Source organism: Lepisosteus platostomus, chromosome 8 (genome assembly GCF_059453375.1).
Source record: "Lepisosteus platostomus isolate fLepPlt1 chromosome 8, fLepPlt1.hap1, whole genome shotgun sequence".
Taxonomy (NCBI): domain Eukaryota; kingdom Metazoa; phylum Chordata; class Actinopteri; order Semionotiformes; family Lepisosteidae; genus Lepisosteus; species Lepisosteus platostomus.
In genome coordinates this window covers 40,247,797-40,272,676 of record NC_142618.1, presented here as the reverse complement: position 1 = coordinate 40,272,676, position 24,880 = coordinate 40,247,797, and the positions used below count along the sequence as shown (strand labels likewise).

The window sequence follows — 24,880 nt, the reverse complement described above, 5'->3', positions numbered from 1 at the left end:
ACCCGAAACCTAGTGGGGGAGGGTGGAGGAGTTGAGAATTAGTGGCTCTGTTGTGGTAGAGGGCAGGTAGTGATACTTGTTTTGTGTCATTGTGGCAGCTGCAGAACGCTGTTGTTACTTTTATATGCATATTAAACTGTTATTTTCAAGAGCGTGTGCAGTTTAGCTAGGCTGCAATAGGTTTGTACGACTCCATGTAACAGGCTCTATTAGACACAAAACGTAATGCGCAGCGTAGCGGAATCTCGTTAAAACCCGAAGAAAAGCCCTCTCCGTGTCGACTTGTGTGGGATGTGGAGTAACAGATTCCCCAAGACAAAGGTTTGATTTCACAGGGGAAAACGGGGCTTCGAAACACAGGCCCTGACAGGGAAAACTGTCCTAGCTTGAAGGATAGGGAGCGAGCAAACATTTTTTGTGTTGCCTGTGAATAAGGACACAACTGTCTTCTGACTGGTGTCGGCATTGCTTGCACAAGTATTTTTTTTTTATTAGAACAAAAATGGGACTTATTTTTGCAAAACTCTGGAGTTTCTTTTGTAATCAAGGTGGGTTGTATTTCTGCGATTTCCCTCGCGTTTCTTAACGCATCGAAGTTTTAAAACGCATTAAGTAGTCGTTTGAAATATTTCCCGATACGGTTTTCAGTGCATTTTCTTGTCACATGCAGTTGTTTTCTTGTGGTCGAGCGATGGATTGCAAGAGCTTTCATAAGCTTAGTTTACTATTGAAGAGTGATTGCTGTACTGACGGAGTGAATCTAGAACTCGTGAGTTCTAAATTTTCTAAATAACCGGGTTGAATCTAGAACTACTAATGTTGGGACTGATTCAACTTTCGAGTGACTTTAATTGTAGATTTCAATAACATACAGTATCTTCAGATTATAGTTTATTATTAATACAGAATATAGATCGTATGTTGAATGATAACTGGGAATAATGTAAGGATCTATTGTTTCACATTTCTTTGTTAGATTATTCTGTACAGTTTCACTGTTCCTGTTCACAGTGGAACTTTTGGCCTCCTGTACTCTATATAGAATTTAGTCCGGCGGTTAAGATTCTTAAAACTCAAAAGGTGAAATCTGATAATATGGTCTTGGTAAACAACAGAACGAATTGTCTCAATTCCAAGATAAACTTTGAAAATAAGTTCAGTGTAAGGCACCAATACCAGTAGTCCTTGTCGTGAACGTGGTCCTCCGTCCCGTATCAAAGACCATCTTTTTGACCTTGCTACAGGTCGGTGAAGTGTTATTGATTCCCTAAAATGAGATAGCTGAGAGGGTCTTGGACATCTACAACGCACGCTGTTTATAAATATTGAAATCAGTAGGACTGTTCAGCTGTTCGAAATACATAAACGCTGCTAATGCTGAGTGTGCAGAATAAACTTAACATTGGGTTGTGCTGCCTAAGAAACCTGATCCTGTTTTTGCACTGTGCACGCTTTCTGTCAAAGGAAAAATACATTTTCCACCTGTAGAAGTGGAAAACTACAACCAGCAGGTGCAATTGTCTCATAGACAGTTAGAAACACTTATGTCCATTCCGAAACTGAGTGTACGTTAATGGAGTGAAACTGAAAATTGTTTTGGACTTACCATTTTAAAGGGGAAAAACCAAACGTTTCTCTGTAACCTGGTATAGATGAAAATAAAAGGCTTATGGTATGGTTTTTAAAAGCAGTGTGAGTAGTGGCACAACTTTCATACTCTACACCAAATGTAAGTATGATATATTAAATGTTTGTATGGTTATGTTGCTTATAGCATATCTCTGTTGAGCAAGAAAAAATGTACTAAAGAGATCATTGTAAATAAGGCTTTGTGAGCGGCTTCATCGGATATTTTATAACTTGTGTGAACACCCCGAACACAACTTTTTACTGGTTGCAGAGTTTGCAAACAGTAACTGGTTCCTTGCACAAGGAAACCGATTTTCATATTTAGAATCTGGGAACTAAATCGGTTGTTCTGGATTAGATTTTGCAATGTTGTTTTGCCCTGCTTTGTTTTCATTAAGTTTTCCCATGAAATAAAAATACTAACTCACCTCTAAATCATCCTTTAAAACTGTTTAAAAAACTGTTAAAAAAAACGTATATAGTTAAAGTAGATATGTTTTTAGGTGAGTTGTATGTCTCTAGCATTTCCTAACATTTGTAGCAGTATTTATTATATGCTGTGCAGTGTGAAGTATATATTTGACTTCCACTTTACATTGTTTTAAAGCGTATGTTTAAGTAGCACTTTCAGTGGTAGATACTAGGAGCACAGAAGATGCTGTGCAATTGCTGTCTTGCTTGTTTTCTGTTTTTCTGCTCCTCCATCTGTTTGATTTACAAGCTGGAGGCCTAGAAGCTAAAAGGATGTGACAGACGGCCTGAAGGTTAGATCTAATCAGTCACAATAGACTGTGAGAAGGCCTTTTCCTTCCTCTTTGTTTCTTTATTACAAAGTACAGCCAAAAAGCCACCCCCATAGTGAGACTGGCCACAAAGAAATGGAGCCGCTTCCTATATACTGTATATTCTAAATCTATTCCTCTACCCTCCATTTTCATTTCCTGTCCCTTTTCTGCGTCTCGAAGATTAGCATTGTTCTAATTGATTCAAGTGATAGCGCAATGGGTAAGACATAATAAAGTTGATGTGCAATATTTACCTTGACTTAATTCAAGAATGTTATGATGCTGGTTGACATGTCATCTTGTGGTGATTATGCGCCCTCATATTTTGATTTTGAATGCCTGGCATTGACTTCCTTAAAACAGTGTTTTAGACAATAGTGTAGTTGTGCAGCTTGTGTTATGTATATGGACAATAAAACAATGATGTTTCTGTGGAGAATACAAAATACAGTTACTCTGACTAGACAACAGGCCTTGTCATTCATAGTGAACTGGAATTCATGCAATAGGAATGGGAGATGGAACTGATCTGAAAAGAATTACAATTTGAACCATTTCAGGACTGTATCACAGTGTTTCTTCTCTTATTGTTTTAATCCCACATCTGCCATCCAACTCACTTCTTTGCCAAACACTTCAGTTTATAGTATGCAATGAGCAAGGGTTGTTACCATATCCCTTTCTCTTAAAATTATATACTGTTCATTGAGATATTTCCTATTGTAATGGCTCTACCTTTTGTAATTTGCAGTATGTGCTTTAATTGGCTGTTCATTAAAGTGACAATTAAGTGATTTGCTTTCTAAATTTGGCAGTAGAACAGAACATTGTGATTTGTACAATACAACAAACACTTATTAATCAGCAGAGGATGCCTCTGAGCAAACAACAGAAAGTGTTTTCTTGAGCTGTAGTACACGTGAGTGTGATGAGATGTAACTAGGTTCTGTGGAATCTTTAGAAGTTCCTTACAAGTCAGTCTTCCTTGGCTTGATCCCTGTGTGACGGTTAAGATTGCTTTCCCACAGTATTACATGGGCAGCACCTTTTGAAATGCTTTCACTTCTGAGTAGTCTTTCTCAAGGAAACTCAGCGAATACTGAGAAATCAGATTACCAAAAGTTTCCTAGATTATCTATCATCACTAGGTGGTGCCAGCAATGAGTGCAGACTTGGTAGCAGTACGACAGGTTTATTTCCATTCCTATCCCATGAAGAAAAAAAGAATTGTAGGTGTTTATTGGAGAAAAACTCAATAGGAAGCCTACTTTATCCTTTCAGTTTGTGTGGTGAAAAGCTTGTAGTGCTCAAAAGACCCTGATAACATAAAAACTGCAACTCTGTAACTCTTCTCCTGTATCAAACAGATGCAGTGTACCAGTATTGTTATTTTGGGTTAATTGTTACATTTTCCCAATGGTTAAGCATTTTGTTCTACTTTAAGTAGAAATCATAGCTCAAGCCATATTATCCTTTTCTATTAAATATTTCTGTTGATGCAAATTGCTTTTGGGGCTAAGGAAAATTTCCTGTTTACAGTTATGGTTATTAAAATCCTTTTTTGTCATTAAGTGCTTTTTTTCTGTCCCAGTTCTGCCCAAAATAGAGAAATTAATGTTAGGAGTTTTCTTTGACTTAAAGTTGCAAGCAAGAGGAAGCAATTTGTCCCATGTAGTTTATGTAGTTAGTAGTGATTTGGTCGTAGTTCTTTATCCACATGTTTCTTGCCAAAACCTTTACCCTTCAACATGGCTGGGTAGATTGTTCCCCACTACCCTTTGTGTAAAAAGTGTTCCTGGCCCTTAGCTTTAAAAACACTTCGCTACACTTCTCTTAAGCTTTCATTTGGATCTTTTTAATGTTGATGTTGGTCCATAAGGTTCACTTTGTCAGTGTCTTTTTAAATATTTTAAATATTCAAGTCAATTATCTTCATAGTATTTTCTTTCAAGACTTATTTTCGGTCCCCTTAGAGAAGAACATTCCTTTCAACTTGGGATGGGAGCCTGATTTTCCTAGGATTTCCAGTTTTAAAGGGAGATGGAAAAATGTGAAATGGTTTTCTTATGGTGCAACATTCTTTTGTCCTATTGTAGGCCTTTGCATAGTTCACTTATAAACCTAAAATAGTGAGTTTGTGTACTTCCAGTACTCTCCAACTTAAATTCTGATATGCATTCTTTGCCTCAAGGAGAAATAAAACCTTTCTTGTTACTTCCCTGTTTTGCACTATTTATAGTTTGAAACTTCATACACTTAAATTTTTAAAGTGTCTGGAATGAACTTTTGAGCCAATCAATTGAATCTTTGGAATCTTATAACAGTCTCCTGCAAGAGATTCCACAGTCATTTGCTGTTGAATAATCCATTGTTTGTAGTGAACTTATATTAAGCATTATTTATGCATCTAATTAAAAACTAGTAAATTTCCATTCACTTTAAACCAGAAATATTTTGTTTTTGATTTTTGTTTCAAGGAATGATACAATCTTTTTGGAAGTTATTCTTTGTCCGGAATGCAGTGAGTTATGATCTTTATCTTAAATAAAACTGCATCATCTTTTTCCTTATGTGTAACTGGTGGATTCATGGCAAGCCATTTGACATTTCTTGGAACACTTATGCATTGCATGTAAAATGTTTTAATCGAGATTGGCTTGTTTTGTAGATATTTTGACTGTTTTAATGAAACCAGTCCTGTGCCTTTCATAATATGTCTGTCTTTAAGAGAGTGGATACATTTGAGAATATTATGGCCCCACCTAGGTATTTGGCAAGACAAGATCTGTGCGTAGTCTGTGAAACTGGGATGGTGTTAACCCACTTCACAGTTGAAATGATAACCTGTATGTGGTATTTACTTAAGTTTACATTTAAATAACTGCTAATCCCGGGCTTTCTCTGAATAGCTCAGGATTATTAACCTAGGCCACCATTTCTTTCTGTAATTCTTACTTTAATTCCTCTGTATAAAGTTGTTTAGAAAAGCTCTACTGTGTGTACTTTGTATACAATAGATTTGACTCTGTTGTTGTCATTTCACAATTAGCTGTTGTAAACAGTTGAAGGAATTTTTGCTAATAGAAAATATGAAATGTCCGTCAGGCACACCGAGTTACCAAAGGGTTTTTCTCAAGATGTCCCTGTAGAAAAGATTGGACCAGTTTTAGTGGACAGTTTTAGAAAATGAGTACCACACATTATGCATATTTCATATAAGTGAGGATAATACAAATTAACAGTTTTACTTCAAGAAGTAAAAACGTATAGAGTGATTTTTGGTTGTTCTGAGAATACAATATCTTGTTGAAGCAAGTGTAGTCTCGTATATTTCTAATCTCTTTTATAAACTTTAAAATATAAATTGCATTTCAACACATATATACAGTATGTGTATATGGTTGAACTGAATCTTGGTTAAAATAGTGTTATATTAGCTAATACTGCATTGTTCAATCTCAAATTTCTCACAGTTTATGTGACAAGGTGGTGCTTTAAATGGTATTTCAACTGGCTGAAAGCCAAAATGTCCAATAAAGATAATTTTAATAAGAACCAGGTGATGTCACTGATTCCAGACGGTTATAGTCCAGACTATTCCCTTAATGCCTTATACATAAAATTAATTTTATTTTGTAGCTCTCATCTGTATAATTGGTCACCCATGCTTATAGATGTATCTGTCGAAGTCCATAATTCCATGTTCACTGCTATCAAAATGATTTCTTTTTTTTTTCTCCTGTTGCAGAGCATAAAGTGATCATCGTAGGACTGGATAATGCTGGGAAAACAACAATCCTTTACCAGTTGTGAGTGGAGCTTTAGTAAACTTTTATGACGAAACTGAAAAATCGCTTCTTTTGTGTTCTGTTTTGCTGCCTGTGGGTGATTAGATTTATAGTTGGAAGGGAGATATTCTGTATTTGTTTTTAGACAGACAGTGCACTGCTATCTGCTTAACTCTCTGAAGTGCGCTCACTTATTCTCTATACTCAAAATCGGTTCCTGCTTAATTTAAGTCTTCATACTTTTTATATTGTACTTTTCATAGTCTGAAGGCATTGTACAGTAAAACAGGTATACACAAATTAAGACTATAAATTAAGCAGAATTGAAAGGTAGGTAAAGTGCTTTGAGACTGAATTTGAAAGTGCTGGTTGACATGCAAGATCTGTTACATCCTGGGAGATCATTCCACAGTCCTGGAGCAACAGGAAAAAGAAAAAGCATAGTCTCCCAATTTTTGTAGCCATCTGTGTTGGGAACTAACAGAAGGCCAGATTATGAACATTTAGATTTATAAGGAGTTAATATTTCGCTGATGTAGTCATAAGCCAAACCATTCATGCCCTTAAAAGGCAAGCAGCAGTATTTTGAATAATATTCTGGGACCATTGTATATAAAATCATCCACCTATTGACATTGCACCTTTTGATTTAAATGAAAAAATACCACAACTGTTTGCGCATGGGATAAATAAACTGATTTTTGGACTGATTTAAACCTCTTTCTCCCGGTTGAAGGGCCAACCAGCAGAAAGAGGTGCTCCAAATGTACCCATTTTGGAACCCTGACCGTACTGTAATACATTTGTATATTACATCTCTCAGTAATAGATAGTTATCCTTTTTTGATCAAGGAATAATTATTAGATAAAGCTATCCTAATACCTCATGACTTGGATAGACTGTGAAAACAGCATGAATTGATACCAGCGTATCAAGGTAAATTGGAATGCCCAGTTGTTCAAAGGGAACTGATGTTACCATTTGACTGTATAATGTAGTTAAAGTGCAGATAAGTGTCTGCATAGGGAAGACTTGACTAATAATGACTGTATTTGGTTGCTTGATGTAAAATCATGCACATTTTAATTTTTTTCTGAATGAATAATTTATTTTATACCATGCTTAATTTACTACATTTCTGTTGTGCTTTTCATCTCAAATGAACAAAAGGGTGCAAACGTGTACCCTACTGAATGTGAATGCTTATTTTTCAGAAGTTTATGGTGTCGATCACGCAGAAGCAGTTTTTGAATTGGCAAGGGCATTTAAACAAACCTTTGGGAATCTGTAAAGCGCTTCAATATGTCTCGACATGTTTTTTATGTCTACCATGTAGAGTCACTGATTTGCATTTTGGTAAGTTCTTTCCATCCCAAAGCACTTCAGATATAAGAGCTGGCCCACTTCATCCATATCCTGGGTGCCATGCAGAAACCATTATGCACAGGAATCTTCACTGCACACTAGAACAGGTGGAACAATGAACAGTCATTGCCCATAAAATTGAATGAGATCTTTCAGTAGACCAGGGGATTCATGTCTAGAACAGAATTTAGGAAGGACACGAGGGATATCACCTTTCAAGCAATGCTAAGGGATTTTTAATAACCTTTTCAAAACAAAAGTCAGGACCTCAGTTTAACATCTAATCTGAAGGAATGTATATCGTACCTCCTATTGTCACAATGTCCATGGCTCAATGGGATGTTGGTTTGGAAATTCTAATCTAGAAAGAGTGCCAGCTAGTAGCCCACAAATATCAATTAATGTAACAGTCCCATCCCAGCACTGGCTAGGCCCAGCATTGCTTGTCTTCTGAGGTCTGATCAATGCAGGAGGTCGTAATGCTGCTGGTAAAGTGCAACCAAAAACCTAATTTAAGCTGATTGTTGTGTGTACAAGACCTGTTTTAATTATTTTTTTTACTGAACCCTTGTAAACCACATCCCTCTCACTAAAGACATTGACAAATGTAGGAGACGCAAAGAGCTACCGAGTTCTAGCATATCAAGCCCAGCTAAGAAACTGCTCCGTAACCATTTAAAGTGCTTACTGTTTGCGTGGTTTCCATTTGTCATGTAAACTTCAGACGTATTTTTAATGAAAATCATATCTTTTACATTTTTTTGTTATACCATTCCAATTGAAAATTGGCAGCGGTTGTCATGACTCAGCTTGGGGCTTCAACCTTACTGCAGAATTGGCTAGTGACATGGCGATCAGCCTTTGCTCAAGCTAGCACCTTTACCAAGTCAACAGGCATCCATTTTTTTCTTTTAGTTGCGGACCAACAGTCCAGGTTTGTTAGAGCAGATATAGCCAAAGGTTCATAACTATGAAAAGTTACAGTGAGAGTGTGCAGCATTTATTTATTCATCTAACTTCCTAACTGATGTGCTAGTATTTGCTGTGCTGTTGCATCTCTAGGAAATTGTGAAGATGGTATGACACTCAGATGTGAAACATTCCTGTTGGTTTTCCAGGGGTGTTGGTAAAGTGTAGGTTTTAAACTTTTGAGAACATGCACATGCAGCCCTTCTGGTTGTTTGGATGCTGGGAACTTATTGATTTCAGTATTGCATCCAGATTTTTCTAACAAAAACAGGATTCCACCTTCAACAACATAGTTTTAGTAACCTGTTCCACACTCCCATAACCTTTTTTGTACGAAAAGTAATTTCTGTTCCATTTTAAATGCATTTCGCTGCAGTTTTCGTTTGTTCACTGTAGTTCTTGTTTCACTGTTGAGTCCACTGGTTTGATTTTGTCAATGCCACTGAGGGTTTTGGGTTCTCACATAAGGTCCTCTTGTAGTCTTCTCAGTTCAAGACTAAAAAGGCTATTTTTCTACTCTTGTCATTGTGGTGCACTTCTAATTATAAAGCATCTCATTTTTAGAAGGAGACAGGGAGGAAAAACAGGAAGCTATTATTTGCAAAACCTTCAGTTCAAATTCTTAAATGGAGTTCAGATTGCTAAAACAAATGTTTTGAAAGCCAACCTAGTAATTTGCCGGCACTGTGGGATTTAATTACCATATTTATGTTAAGTATTAATGCATGTTTTGCAAGTATTACCTTTTATGCATATGATTACCAGTTTTAATGTTTAATAGCTTTTTAAAAAGTGTACTTGATTGTTTTGTCAGACTTTTTTTTATCACCTCTGTTTCTTCATGGTATACTTTGTTCCAAAAAGATTAGTGTACCACACTAGAAAAAAATGCTTGCCACATTGCAGGGAACTGGATAACCCGCTTATATTTGTTTTGTATATAGTTTAACCATTATTTAAAGTTCTTATCTCTGTTTTTAGTTGAATCATCGTTGGCCAGATGGAAAATTCTGTAGAAGAACTACTTTCTGCAGAGAAAAACTAGTTGCTATGGAGTTACTAGCCATATTGCCTGCAATAATTGGACAAGTGTAGTGTGAACAATATGTCACCGAATGGCTTATAATTATAATTGGCATGTAGTATTCAAGTGTTAAACATGTTCCTATAAGGAATAAGGAATGTATTTGCCTCAGCTGTTGTACTTCAGTTTTTAAAGTAATGAAGAAAATCAAATCAAGTCAGTATCTCAATAAGCTGTTAATATCAGCTTTGTGATAACATGGTAAACCCTGGCTGACCACAACCCCTTTTAAATCATCACTGTGAAGGGTTGCAGAAAATATATGGGAAAAAATTTAGCCTCATCCACCAAAGAAAAGTTGGGGACTCAGTCAGCCATTTGGTACTCCAACAAAAATAACTGTCATTTTAAATGTTGTTGCAGTTGACTCATTTGTAGGTCTTAAATCATGTTGTATTGGAAATTACAAAATTCCAAAAAGCTTCCATTTGATTACTAAAGATAGAATGCTTTAAATGCTTTACATAAATGTTTCATTTGTATTTTTATCAATTCGTCTTCTAGTTTGATGAATGAAGTTGTGCATACATCGCCTACTATAGGAAGTAATGTTGAAGAAATAGTGGTGAAGAATACCCATTTCCTGATGTGGGATATCGGCGGGCAGGAGTCACTGCGGTCATCATGGAGTACTTACTACTCTAACACTGAGGTACTGGTTCCTCATGATTCCTTTGGTTGGACAAGATACCTTTTGGTTTGCCACCTTTAGCTGCCTACTCCAGTATTTGTGTTCTATAAAGATATCATTAACATTGTAAAAGTTCATTCATTTTTAAGTTATGTTGTACTGAGTGTAAATTTGTCTACATGTGTTTAAAACTGGTTTTATTCTTGCTGCATGGGGGAAATAGTCACAGCAGCACCTTTTCTCCTGACATATACATGTTGTCTAGAAACAAAGGCGTTGTTAAATGTGGCACAATAACATAAATGTTTCAGACTAAGTCCAATCCTCAAACAACCTACTAATCACAAATTACAGATCAGGCACTTATTGGTAGCTTCAGTCCAGTATACATTTGCTATTACATTCTAAGTTTGTAATTTGCAGTTGGTGGGGGGGTGTTTTTTGTGTTCTAGACTAAATGAGAAAACTGCGATTCATTTGGAGGTTTCATTTTTGTATAAAACATTCATTTTTGCAGTCTAGCATACATCATATGACACAGAACGGTGATTCTATTTGAGCAGAAGATCAGTGTAGGAGGAAGTCAGTCTGCCTACTGGCACAAGATACATTTTAAAGCTAGTAGCTCTTGTCCGAATAAACATTGAAAACTGGTACACCCATTTGTGGATAGTGCGATACACAATTAGTGGTCATATGCAATTCCAAGAAAGTCAATAGTCTTGTTTGAAAGCAGTAATTATGTACATAGTCATTAGCAATTACTGAAAACACTACCTTTACAGCAGTGTCAGTTTTCAGAACATCATACTTGTGAAAGCCAATGCAGTTCAAGTTGGGTAAATTGGATTTTCAATGTACATATCTTTGACATACTGTATTTCAAGGAACAAGTAATAGGTTTATTCCATACTGAAAAGAGAAGAAATTAAACACAATGTTTCAGCTGTGGAGCCTTCTTCGGGTGTGAGCTCATACCTGAAACGTTGTTTGCTTTCTTCTCTTTTCAGCATGGAATAAACCTATTACTTGTTCCTTTGCATCTTCACAGACACAGCTACCCATCTGAACTACTTCAGACTGTATTTAACACTAGTTAGAATCACTCATTTGAAATGAATACAGTGGATGAATACTGGTTTGCAAAACATAATGGAAAGAGTCCATTAATAATATTTACTAAATAAATTAAAGTTACTGGAATTCCAATACTGTAGAAGTAGCACAGAATGAAAAAGTACTAATGTATTATATAATTATTAGATCTGATATTTTAAAGTTGGTTTTGATCATTTAATAAGTTGGTTGCCGTTTCATACATTCATCTGCGAAGAAATTGTGCACACTGTTCCAAAGGTCAGGGTTATTTTACTAGTGAAGGAACTGAAGAGATAATGTATGTGTAAATAAGACATTGTATGCATTTCTGTCTGCCACATTCACAGTGGTTATGCTTGCGATAAACAATTTGTAATGTTGGTGGCAGTGTTTTCTGAAATTCTATAGTGTGAATAATCCCAAATAGATGTTGTTAGAAGGCAGAACAAAAGTTTTGCTAAGCAGCATTTTACTTGAAGCCTAGCAGCTGCTGCTTTCATTCAGAGGACAAGTGACATTAAACCTGGAGGGTTAAAAGGTTAGTGGAACAAAGGTCTATCAGTGGGAAAAGGTCAGGTCTGATTTGAATGATGTTCAGAAGGGTGAAGAAAGCAGACGAGCAGTCATTGCTGCATTGGGACAGAGTAGATTGTTCAAACTTCCACAAATTCCTTGTTCACATGCCATATTTAGGTCACATTCCTAGTGGTGTTGAATACATGGAGTGCCTTGCAAAATTATTCATTCCCTTCCATAGAAGTTCCATTTTGTTATATATGCATTTTTGAAGTAAATATTTAAATCAAAGCTTGAGTGCTCAGGCTGAATGCTTTTATGAGTGGAAGTTAAATTCTGACAGGCTACCATGAAAGTTCAAAAGGTAAAATGTTGATTGAGTTTTCACCTTTCTTTACTATACCTGGCATATACTTGATTAGGTCAGGTATATAAAGTAACTTTCACAAGTCACACAGTTAATTGGGCTATGTATACAATGATAGTGGTTCTCGTGATTCTAAATAAATACACTTATCTCTGCAAAGGTCTTCAGTCAGGTACTGAATTTCAAGCAAAATTCAACCGTGAAGGCAGCTTTAAGAACATCTCAGATAAGGTTGTAGAAAGGCATAGATCACTAGACGAGTGTAAGAAATGTAAAAGATCTATGGACTTTCTTTTTGAATATGGTAAAGCTGATTTTAGTGGAAGGTATATCATACTACCAAGACAATGCCTAGATTAGGTTGTCTCTCTAAATGCCCAGTCTGGAAAGGTTAGGGATGCCACAGTAAGGTCAATGGCAACTTTGAATAAGCTTTTAATGTTCAATGGCTGAGATGGGAGAAAGTATCCAATGGTCAAGCATATCATGGTAGCAGTACAAAACTGAGTCTCATTTCCTGCATCCAGGATGAAGCAAAGTAAGCAGGGCTTGAATTTTGGCGCAGGATTGTGGCTATGCCACACAATTTTAGTTTTTCTTGCAAATCCAGCTTTTATAATGCGAGAATTTCCCACATGCATTTATTGGCAAGCCCCAAGTAGAATTATCCTAAATGCATGATTCAAATAGTGACTTTACACTATTTGTGGGGTTGTGTTGCACATCTTGCATTTATTATAGGTGGACGAATAGGACATTTTGGTTTGGAATCAGTTAATGTTTGTTCAGTGCAAAAAATTGAATACCAAACTTGTAAACTCGATCAAAAACGGAGCATTGGCTGAAAAAGTCTACTTCTGGAACCTGACCCTGAAAAATTGAAAGACATGGTGAAGAGAAAGTGACCAAAGATATGTTTTAGGCAAGTTGATTAAAAATATACTCAGAATATGGCTCAGAATGGAAGTTGCTTAGTTTGCACCATGTTTAGTAGTGTAGGGTTTACTAGCTGATGTTACAAAATGTGTACATAAATTAGACATTAGAATGATATTGCTCATGACACAGCACTCAAAAGTGTGAGGCAAAATCAACTATTAATACCATGGCTGGTGCAATTGCAGTTGCAAGCTGCACAATCGAATCGTGAGGAAGAGGTTAAAGGGCTACTTAAAGTGGTGTACTTTGTTGCAGAAAACCAATTTACTAATACAAAGTTAGTTGAACCTGTGAGATTCATGAAAGAAATGGAATGACCTCCTGTGAAGCATCTTAAGATTGACAGATTGAACTAAGGAAGCTATCTGAATGCCAAACTTTTGTAAGAAATGCATCAAGAGTTAGATGCCGCTGTAGGGACATCCCGTGTTTTAAGTATTGGATGAGTCCACTGATATAAGTAACAGTAAGTGGCTCATTACCTATGTAAAGGTGTATATACACAGAATCAAGGTTTTCTGGTTAATTCACTTCAGAATTAACCAGATTGCACTGCACAACTCACCTGCTTGCCTTGTGGAACAAGTGGAAAAAGTTCCAACAAGACTTGAGGGCAATTGTTTTCAGCAACTCTGCTATGATAAGCAACAAGCTTAATGTGTTGCAGAAAGAACTAGAGGAGACAAATTTACTCCAGCACATACAGTGAGGTGGCTGTCAATTCAAAGTTCTGTGTCAGTTGTGTGCAGGTCACTAAAATACTTGAGATGTGGTAGAACACAGACCTGCTTCCAGCACTCGGGTCTAATTTCAACAGGGCACTCATAAATTGGAAAGAAATGAGGAGGAGAGAGAGAATAGGAAAAATCTGAGGGAGATGGGAGAGAGACTGAGGAGAACAACAATGTATGTAGTTGAGAAAGAGTGAGCACCTGACGCAGATGGAGAGGAGAAAGCATGAATAAGGAACAAATATTGTCCTTCTCAGTTTTACTATCTATCTTTAATGGAGAGGAGGTTAGCCCTAAAAGACAGATCAGCAAAAGGTAGGACTGTATTTGCAATGAACATATGAAGCTCAGGTTGTGTACCAATTATTTCAATACACCCATTTCATTATAATAATAATAATAATTGTTTACACTTAGATAGCGCTTTTTCTGGACACTCCACTCAAAGCGCTTTACAGGTAATGGGGACTCCCCTCCACCACCACCAATGTGCAGCATCCACCTGGCCATAGTGAGCCAGAATGCTTACCACACATCAGCTATCAGTGGGGAGGAGAGCAGAGTAATGAAGCCAATTCATAGATGGGGATTTTTAGGAGGCCATGATTGGTAAGGGCCAATAGGAAATTTGGCCAGGACGCCTGGGTTACACCCCTACTCTTTTCGAGAAACGCCCTGGGCGTTTTAATGACCATAGAGAGTCAGGACCTCGGTTTTACGTCTCATCCGAAGGACGGTGCCTGTTTACAGTATAGTGTCCCCGTCACTATACTGGGGTATTAGGACCCACATGGACCACAGGGTGAGCGCCCCCTGCTGGCCCCACTAACACCTCTTCCATTGTTCTGCTATTATTCCCCACCCCAAGATGGTTAAATCCCCCATTAGCTTCATTTAAAGGGGGAATGCCCCCGCATTTTCAAAAATGAATTTCAAGCCCTGGTAAGTGATAATGAGACCAAATGGAAGTTTTGGTTTTCAATTTTAGTGTAAGCATAGCACGTCACCTAGTCAACACCATGTGTACTATCCTGCATGATGGTGGCAGCATTTTTATAGGGTTGTTTCTTTTCAGGGACTGCAAACCTGTTCATATTGCAGTCAAAATGCATTGAGCAAACTGCAGGCAAATCCTCAAGGAAGTCTGTACTCAACACTACACCAAGTGGCTTAACCAGGAAAAAGTGAATGCCCTTGAATATCTTAGTCAAAGTCACGTCTTCAAATTTGTTAATTTGTTAGATAATTCCCCACCAATCTGACAGACCTTGAGCACGTTTGCAAATAAAAAATGAGTCAAAATTGCACCATTCTTATCTATAGAGATAGTCTTAACCAAAAATACTTTCAGCTGTTAATTGCTGCCAGATGTACATGCACAAAAAAATCACTTGTTGGTAACAGTAATGTTGGTAATTCAACAAAACAGTAAATCATTGGGGTTAAATACTATTAAATAGTTTAATACTGTTACCAGGAACTGTATAAATCAGTAAAATATGGTTTGTATGTAAATTGCCCTTTTGGGGTAAAGAGTGGTATAATATATGTAATATAGATTTATGTAATATTGCTGTAAACTTCTCTTGGGCATTTTAAATAAGTGTCTAATTATTCATATAATTTTATGTGATGTATCCCACATCTTCAGAGACTGTGCATGGTGTCTACTTTGTTTCAGAAAACCATTATGTGAACAAGTTGTTTATTGTAATTTGTTTTTTTTTAGTTCATCATCTTAGTTGTAGACAGCACAGATAGAGAGCGACTTTCTATCACAAAGGAAGAATTGTACAGAATGCTGGCTCACGAGGTATGTGCTTTAATTTTTGTTTACAACTCCAAAAATATAATATGATTGCTCTGAACTGCAAATATTACTTATAATTAATAATTATAATTAATTTAATAATAATTGCTTACACTTATATAGCGCTTTTCTGGACACGCCCCTCAAAGCGCTTTACATGTAATGGGGACTCCCCTCCACCACCACCAATGTGCAGCATCCACCTGGATGATGCGACAGCAGCCATAGTGCGCCAGAATGCTCACCACACATCAGCTATCAGTGGGGAGGAGAGCAGAGTAATGAAGCCAATTCATAGATTGGGATTATTAGGAGGCCATGATTGGTAAGGGCCAGGACGCCGGGGTTACACCCCTACTCTTTTTGAGAAACGCCTTGGGATTTTTAATGACTACAGAGAGTCAGGACCTCTCATCCGAAGGACGGCGCCTGTTTACAGTATAGTGTCCCCATCGCTATACTGGGGTATTAGGACCCACATGGACCACAGGGTGAGCACCCCCTGCTGGCTCCACTAACACCTCTTCCAGCAGCAACCTTAGTTTTTCCCAGGAGGTCTCCCATCCAGGTACTGACCAGGCTCACACGTGCTTAGCTTCAGTGGGTTGCCAGTTGTGAGTTGCAGGGTGATATGGCTGCTGGCATAGCTTACATAACTAGCTGTCGCCAAAATTATTCTAGAAGTATGCTTTAAATAATTGAATTAAATGACTGATTTCTGACAGTTTTAACAATTTATTCCGGTGATGGTGATACAAATTAAGCTTTTTCTAGCCTTTTATTCTCATTTTTTGTCAGGATCTCCGAAAAGCGGCTGTTCTGATATTTGCGAACAAACAAGACATGAAGAGCTGCATGTCTGCTGCTGAGATATCTAAATACCTCACTCTTAGCTCCATCAAAGACCACCCTTGGCACATTCAATCTTGCTGTGCTCTTACAGGAGAAGGGTAAGTATGCATGAATACAATTACAGTACTGGAGTGATTGTGAGAAACATAACTGACAAATCTAAGGTTTTGCTTTGAGGATTTAGGCATTTTGTATTATGCATTTAAGTGCTTAAGTAGGGATTCCCAAGGTTTTCAAAATAGTATACACGGGTGATTTTATACCTACGTACAGTCCACTCTGGGTTTGAATGAAGCTGTAGCTTTTCTGCTGTAGCCTCTGAGAAGCCGTCATGGCTTTTGAAATGCTTTGCATGTGAATTAAACGGGATTCTTGATCATTCAGGTATCAAAAGGTTTGTGTGGGAGCTAGCATTCTATTGCTCAATGTCCCTTCAATTTATATATCAATTTATACATATATGAAAAGCTCCAAAAGCAGTACAAAATAATTTGAAAATGGGCCAGTAGAGATAATGATCGATTGTATTTTATATGGTGCCTTTTAAAAGGCTTTTCAAAGTGCTTTACAGTTTGAAAAAAAAACACTCAAGGAGAGGAGACCACAGGATTGACCTAATTACAACAACAGTTTGGAATGCAGTAGGGATGTAAAGGGACAAACGGAACAAATTAAATAAAAGCCCTTCTAAAGAATGTTTTGAGTCTTCATGCACTCTAAAGATAGACTCACCTTTTTCAAATGGTTAGGGATGGAATGAATGGATGACATTACTTATATCAAGCTATTTCAGCTTATTTTTAAATTCTTGATAGTGTACGGTAAGTGTCCACCTTGTAATAGCAATCCTAAATTAGTTCAGATCTAATCAATCTCCAGCAAAATCACACCACGTTAATTGGACTGCTTCTGTCTTAAATGGGTTGTGCTTCATAAACACTGTAATTACCAGAAACGTGGCTGGTGCAACCAAAGAGTTCATCAGGAGAAAAGGGTGGAAAGTATTAGAGTGGTTAAGTCAATCTTCAGATTTAGTCAAATTGTGCATGTGTTTTGCATGTTGAAGAAACAAATTTAAGTCAAAACCCTGAAGGATAGACAAAACCTCAAAGCAGCTTCAGCATAGTCTTAGCAAAAAACCTCAAATTATTACTCCAAGTTTAAGCTTGGTAGGTCACAGTTTTTGGCCCCAAACTGATATGTAACCAAATTGTCTGAATTGTCCTAGTACTTAGTACATGAAATCATTAGGATGAACACAGTACGTTTGGTTTTAGTATGATCAAATAGATGTATAAAAAATACAAATTAATCAACTCTACTTAAATTAATCTCATTACAGATACAAGTTTGGACAGGGCATTGTATATTAAGCATCTAAAGAATTTTAGGATTTAACTTCAACAAAAACAACAAGTGCCAAAAAAATTCTAACAGGAGCAGTGATATTTTATTGAAGGGGCATGAAATAGGTAAACTCCTAATGATGATTAACATTATTAACATTGTTGATCAACGGAGGTTTACTATGAAATTCAAAGGTGTGTTGTAAAAAAAAAAACTATACCTCTGTGACGTATGCTGTAACCCCCCCATCAGAGCCTGGGCACACATCTGTGTATCTGCCAATTTGCCGGTCTCTAAGATTCAGGTTGACGCCTGAAGAAGGCTCCATGGCCAAAACATGTTTTCTTCCTTCTTTTTTCAGCATGGAATAAACCTATTACTTGTCAATTAGTTATAGACCTCTTTCATACATTTAGTGCTTTCCAATCTGTGTTCTTGTTGGATACGAGGGCTTCAGTTTTAACTCTTACTGTAACAACATTCTTACGAGCATTCACCTAGATGCCTAGTCTAGTTTGTGTTATTTAGCAGATAATCGATTTGTCCTCAAACCTAGTTATCTAAATGTTTAATCCTGTACATTTTTGCTATCCATCAGCTTTAGAGGAAAAGACACAGTCCTATAACTGGTGGCTGACCTCTGTCTTGATCTTTTTTATTTTTGTCTTCTATAACATAGAGTGAAATGTTTGGCATTTTAAGCTTATTCTTTTGGCGGCCCCTTCAATGGATAAGTCTACTTGCACATACTGTTGCTGCATAAGTGTGCCCTCACTCATTATTCCACTACAGGGTGCCTGTTGCAGTGGTACTGTATATGGTTTCTGGAATTACCTTCAGTGACTGCTGCTTAAACTGCAGTCTCTTTTCAAAATTGAAGAGAAAACTTCTTTTACTTTGCAAATGTGTTCTTAGTATTAGCTGTTTGTAATACCCAGCAAAAAGCCTTTGCATTACTTTGTGATTTGCCATTATTTTTATGTGGTGTACAAATACCCATTTAGATTTGTTTGATCAAATTTACACTTCACCTTGGAGAATTGCAGTTATGTGCATAGAATTGTTTGCATCCAAATCGGATGAAATCTGGCAAGAAGGCAGTAATTATTTCCAGCTTGCATATGTTCTGTTCCTTGTATTTTCTTTCCATGAATAACTCCTGTCTGGGGTATAAAAATTGTCTCCCCTGCTTAACCTTTTGATTTCACTCAATGTGATATCAGTGTTAGACACAATTGATATAAAGTTGCTTAATGTGCACTAAATCAAAAGCACTAACTTGGGGATGATATGTGGTAGAATGGTCACTTCTAATTTCAGTAGTGACTGATAATGTATATTTATGTATCATCAACCCTATTCCCGATTGCCTAAAAATTGTCAAAAACATGAATCAATTTCTCTAGTTCTGCTTAATTTTACTAGTTTTAATTGCCACAAGGTAGAAGTTATGTAATTCATGATAGAAAGTAGCTTTTCTGGGGAAACATGAAAATCCCATAGGAAAAAGGGTGTCCAAAGGTCAATTCACTACATTTTTTCCCCCATTTTATTTCTTTCAGCCTGTGCCAAGGCTTGGAATGGATGACCTCCAGAGCTGGACTAAGATAACTGTTGCACAGTGCCCAAGACAGACTGCCTATTGATTCTACCTTGACAGACAGTGTTCTGGTACTTGTAGCTGCAGGATTGTAGCTACTTTTAATTTATCAACATGAACCTCTCCAAGCAACACTTGAATGAAGTGATGCTCCACTGACTTTATATGACCATTTTTTTATGCTGGATGGACAGTCTAACATACTTCTATTTTCCCACAAGTGTTAATCAAAGGGTGGTGCTCCTGGTCAAATCATGTTGCTGTTACTTTTCACAGCCTGTGATACTGAACTGTTACATTACATCTGATTTGGAATTCAGGCATTATCTGTTTTAGACAGCTTGTGTTAACCATTGTGTGCTTCCTTTGACATCTTTTTGAAGATATTTGTATTAGAATGCATTATAATTTTGAATTGCTGTACTGAAGCCACTCAGTGTGGGGGATGTTACAGAAGCTTTTCATTGATAAACTGCTCAATGGTAATATGTATATTTTTATTTATTTTTTTTATTTAATATAAACACTCACTGGAGAGGGGCTGTATAAGTATTGCTTTGTTTTATATGCTCATTTAAAAGAAAGTTTTATTAAAGTCCCAGAAAAATAAAGAAATTACAGTGACATTCAGTTCATTCTCGAAACCTACAAGCCATTGGAAGTGAGCATGGGGCCTCTCTGGATGCCAAGTGTGTTTGAATATTCAAAGGAGAAGATTGAACACCCGTGCCTTCATAATGACTACATATGTTTTGTACCCTGGGATCTTGAAGTCGTTTTTTAATGAATGGAGCAATTTCTATACATCCAGAAGTAATTTGCAGGAGATGTTACTTTGGTTGAACAGAGGAAGAACAGATAAGAGGCACCGTTATGAAAATACCACACGTGGTAGCCTTTTGTTTTTCTCCACGTGGTGAAGTTCGGTTCTTACTACCCCCATGTCTATTAAAAGACAGCACTGAGTTGTTTCAAACTTATACCTTGAATACCATTTTTGTGCACAGAAAATCTCGCATCCAGTTGTTGCCACTGATATGCAGCCATTGGTACTTTAAGTACCTTTCCAATTTGTTTCTCAATTTCCTTCTTTAGTTCTGATGTTTCTATGGGACTTTGATGATACCTGCTTCTCTCTACAGTCAGGCTCCTCAGATGAAGCAGTACTTCATTGTACGGTTACTCTAAATATTAAGCATATAAAAAACAGTAAAAGCTGTTTTATGGAGAGATAGAAATTGCCTGAAGTGTAACTCTAAAGAAATTGAGAAATCAAGTTATTGCAACCCTTGGCACCAAAGCAAAAGCTCAAGGTTACAAAGAAGTCAGCGGTGCTGCTTATAACATAGTTTTAAGTGGGGCAAAAATGTCTTAAAATTAGTTATTTTATCTTTTTGCATTTACTGTATGTCAGCTGTTTTATATGCAGGCGCTTGTTTTTTTTTCTGCCATTGAATAGGTAATTTAATTGCAGCAAACATTTGTCTAAGAAGACATGGAAGTGGTGAGAAATTCTCCTCCAGTCCAGTTTTTAACCCAGTCAGAAAACATTTTGACACCAATACCACAGTGATCGCAGCTTGGATCGTTGGTTACTATGGAAACATGCACGACTACATAAGCAGCCTCTTTTCAGTTTGAGCTCAGTGAGCATTTATTCATTGTAAATGTTAGTTTATATGATGTGCACCTTAGAAGAATCTCTTTCAGTCTTTCAGAACCTGCTTAGTTTGTATAACATTGCTTTTAAACTTCTGATTTCCTCACTGTTCCTGTTTGCAGTGAAGTCCTGTTTTGGGTGAAGATATCATGCGATATCTGTGGGATAGGAGAAATTAGGGGAAGAGGCTATGAAGAACCTCAATGTGTTGGCCTTGTAGCAGAGGTCTCTTCCAGGAGACAATCAAGTATTGCCTCCAGATTTGTTTTTGCACAGTAAAATGTTTGGACAGTAAAGTCTCTGTTCTTTAAGTGTTTCAGTGGTTTGCAAATAAGCATAAACCACTAGCTTAACATTCATTTTTACAAAGCCATTTTCTAAATTTGAAAATGTTGTACATTTTTGTTGTACATGTTTTTAATATAACAATACAATGAGCATTTGTGCAATAAGATTAGTTTGAAAACATTAAAAAAAAAAGAAAATGCATTTGTTTAACCCTCATTATATTACAGGTGTGAAGTTGACCTAGACAATTTGTATGCTCTTTGAGTTTTTAGAAACAAAAATCAATTGGGATTTTGTAAATGAGTACATTCCACAGTGAGTCCATGGTTACAGTACATGTGACGTGTTAAATTGAAGGTATAGTATCATTCTGAGCGTTGCCAAAATCCACTGTCCACTCGAGACTTCTAAACTTTTGAAATTCAAAAGAAGTCAGTAAAAGGATGTGTTTGGAGGTTTGAGGGTTCAAGCTGTTTTCATTTACACTGATTTTGTCCTCCTGTTAAACATGATTATTTTTGCAGATGGATATTAAACTGAAATATTAATTTTCTAATGTAAAATAAACTGTAGTAGTGCCTTCTCCTGGGTACAGACCCCCTACCTTTGCATTTGTTTTTCCCCGTCCTAATTCTACGCTTTCTGAAAATGGACAATTAAAAAAAGGAAACGTCTATAGCCCTTAACACTACCACCTGAATCGGTAATATTTTGCTAAAGCACAAAGTGGTGATGTTTAGATTTCTAGACTCAAGTTATTATTGTTGATATTTGGCTTTAATCTTTAGTAATTTGTAATTTAAATAATGAATATTCTGAAGCTTATAGTGGAGTCTCTTTAATAGATCAGTTTGCTGTATACATTTTCTCTCTTAAATCTATAAATTTTATTTTTCCTATATTTATTCTGTAACAGGAAGAAACTGGGTTTCTTACACCTCTTGGCCTACAAAATGCAGGTTGAAATTCTAATACTTTCATGAAAATTGAGACGGTATGTTCATGCTGTCTTGCAAGTAGGAAAGTACACAGAAATCCTGTTAACTGTTTTAAATTCCTAATTTAAGGGTTTAAAAATGTGATTTTCCGTTTAGTTCCCAGAAAAGAGGGAGCTGCCTTTTTAGCTAGAGCTTTTTACTGCAGTACTTTCAACTGGGAAACCTTCAGTATATTTGTATCTTTGTCACAGGGCTTGATCTTCCCCCATAACCAGTCCACAATCAAAAAGAATACACGAAAGGTCCTACTTTATATGTAATGCTGCAGGCAAAGGTACGTCAAGAAACGGCACCTATAACAAAAGGGCTAGAACATCTCCCTCTCTGGATCCCACAACAGAACTGCCTCAGCTAAGCTCAACCTCTGCCTTCTATTGTGGAGACTCCACTACTGTAACCCCCCCACAGTAAACCTGAAGGTACGTACCCAGCTCAATAATGATCTTACTCCAAACATAATATATGAAACATATATACAGAAAAAAGTAATTTTTAAAGTATATTTTCCTAAAAGTATTGAAAGTAATACTCCCAAAATACTAGTTACTAAAAAAATGGGATTCTAGCTTTCCTCCAGTCCAGACAAGGGCACTTTGGAAATGGGCTGGTGGCTGTTTCCCGGGGTTTAAATTTGGCCCTAATGCTGAATGTGGTTTTGGTTGTTTAAGCCATGTAAGTAATGAGTACCTGGAGCTACAACAGTGCAACAGTACTAAATGTTTTTTTTTTCTATTGTTTTACAGGCCTGAAACTCACTTGAGGCTGTGGAATTGGTCCCATCGCAATCTTCATTTCAAAACTGACGAAAAAGTACTTGCAGCATAAGAAATTCATTAGGAACTTCTAGATACAATCATTGTTTTATTACAGGAAAAAACATGAAGGTTCAACTTACTGATAAGTGTTATATGATGCAGTTTATTTCAGTACTTATCCATGACACGTAAAATAAGAGATTGCAGTACTGCTCTTCAACCCCTGATGTTTAGAACTGGGTGCTTTTTAAATAAGAGATCACTGACAAAGGATCAGACAGTATATGAAATTAAATTTCAATCCTTGAATGTTACAGCTGAGAGCTTTACACCTCATGCAAGTTATTTCATTGCCCTTTTGGTTGTGAGTCATCAGTTTTATTTCTATTAAATATCTGCCACCAGATTTCTTTGAAATGTTAAGCCAAAACGCTATATTGAGTGCACTCAGTACAAACTAATGCACTGAATATCTCAAACTTCATATTTAAAAAATAGCTTATTTTTCTGGAATTAGACTGTTGTGCTATTGTGGGATATTGTTGACTTGTGGACATTTTCTTGCATCTCAGCCATTGAACACTGTGGTTGTCATTGCACGTCTTGCACTGTTTGGAGGCACAGCTTGGTCAATGCACCTTCCATTTCTGTAATGATTAAAAAGTAAATTGTCTTTGATATTTTTGTGCTATTATCCTTACCTTTGCTTTCAATGATTATATCCTTTTTCCTGCTGTGAAAGCATCAATTTCCCTTCAGGATCAATTAAGTCTTATCTTAGTCTTCATGGTTGAATCCATCCATACATATATTTTCTAACCACTTTATCCAATGCATGTTAGCGAAAAAGATGCAGCCTGTCCTAGCAACACCGGGTGCAAAGCAGGGTACACTTTGGATGGGACACAAGAACATCAAAGGGCACACATACTGTGTGTTACACAGACACAAACACACACTCACAACAGGGCCAGTTTTCTAAGAAGCCAGTTAACCTACCAGTATGCCCTTTGGACTTTAGGAGGAAACTGGGGCATCTGGAAGAAACCCACATGAAACACAGGAAGAATATACAGTACAAACTCCACACAGATAACATCCCAGGTCTGGAATTGAACCTAAGGCCTCAGTGCCTCATTGATGAAAACTACGAAAGTTAATGTCCTTGAGTAGCCCAGGCAAAGTCCTGACTTCAATCTATTGCAAATATTTGGAAAGAAAAATACACTGCTGTCCAGAAGCAATCTCTAAGCAATTTGAGAAAGCTTGAACAACTCACCAAGAAGAATGGGCAACAATTGCACCAAGCCAATGTGCAAAATTGGTAGAGAAGTCACAAAATGATTAATGTGGCTCTAATTCCTAACAGAGACGTTCCACCAAATATTGAGCTTACAGCTCTGAATTTTATGTAATTAACACATTTCATTTTTTCTCTTTAGATTTTACTGTACCTTACCACTAGATGTATTCAGTTTGAGAACTCATGTTTTGCATAAAATACTCATTAAAAAATGTGTAGGCTTTGTTTTGTAATTTCACAACATGCAATATTGTGAGCAGCGTCAGAATATGTTTGCAAGGCAATTTATTGTGATATTGCTAGAAACATTTTGGACTTTCAACTTTTCACTGATAACACAAATCAGAGATAAAAGTGAATTGAG

General features: G+C 36.8%; 1 protein-coding gene across 1 annotated transcript; it reads left to right on the top strand.

Annotated features, from left to right (window-relative positions):
- Nucleotides 1-20,127, top strand: arl8 (ADP-ribosylation factor-like 8). The gene is made up of 6 exons (XM_088643403.1): nt 1-548; nt 6,163-6,223; nt 10,126-10,273; nt 15,633-15,716; nt 16,512-16,663; nt 19,475-20,127. The coding sequence occupies exons 1-6, from the start codon at nt 503-505 to the stop codon at nt 19,521-19,523; spliced, it is 540 nt and encodes a 179-aa protein (XP_088499529.1). The 5' UTR covers nt 1-502; the 3' UTR covers nt 19,524-20,127.
- Nucleotides 20,128-24,880: the final 4,753 nt, after the last annotated feature.

Bases quoted from the DNA above. Each gene is read 5' to 3' on its own strand.
- arl8 (XM_088643403.1), top strand. From the start codon at position 503: ATGGGACTTATTTTTGCAAAACTCTGGAGTTTCTTTTGTAATCAAG. The intron at 10,274-15,632 runs GTACTGGTTCCT...GTTTTTTTTTAG, and splicing joins CTTACTACTCTAACACTGAG to TTCATCATCTTAGTTGTAGA. The intron at 15,717-16,511 runs GTATGTGCTTTA...ATTTTTTGTCAG, and splicing joins ACAGAATGCTGGCTCACGAG to GATCTCCGAAAAGCGGCTGT.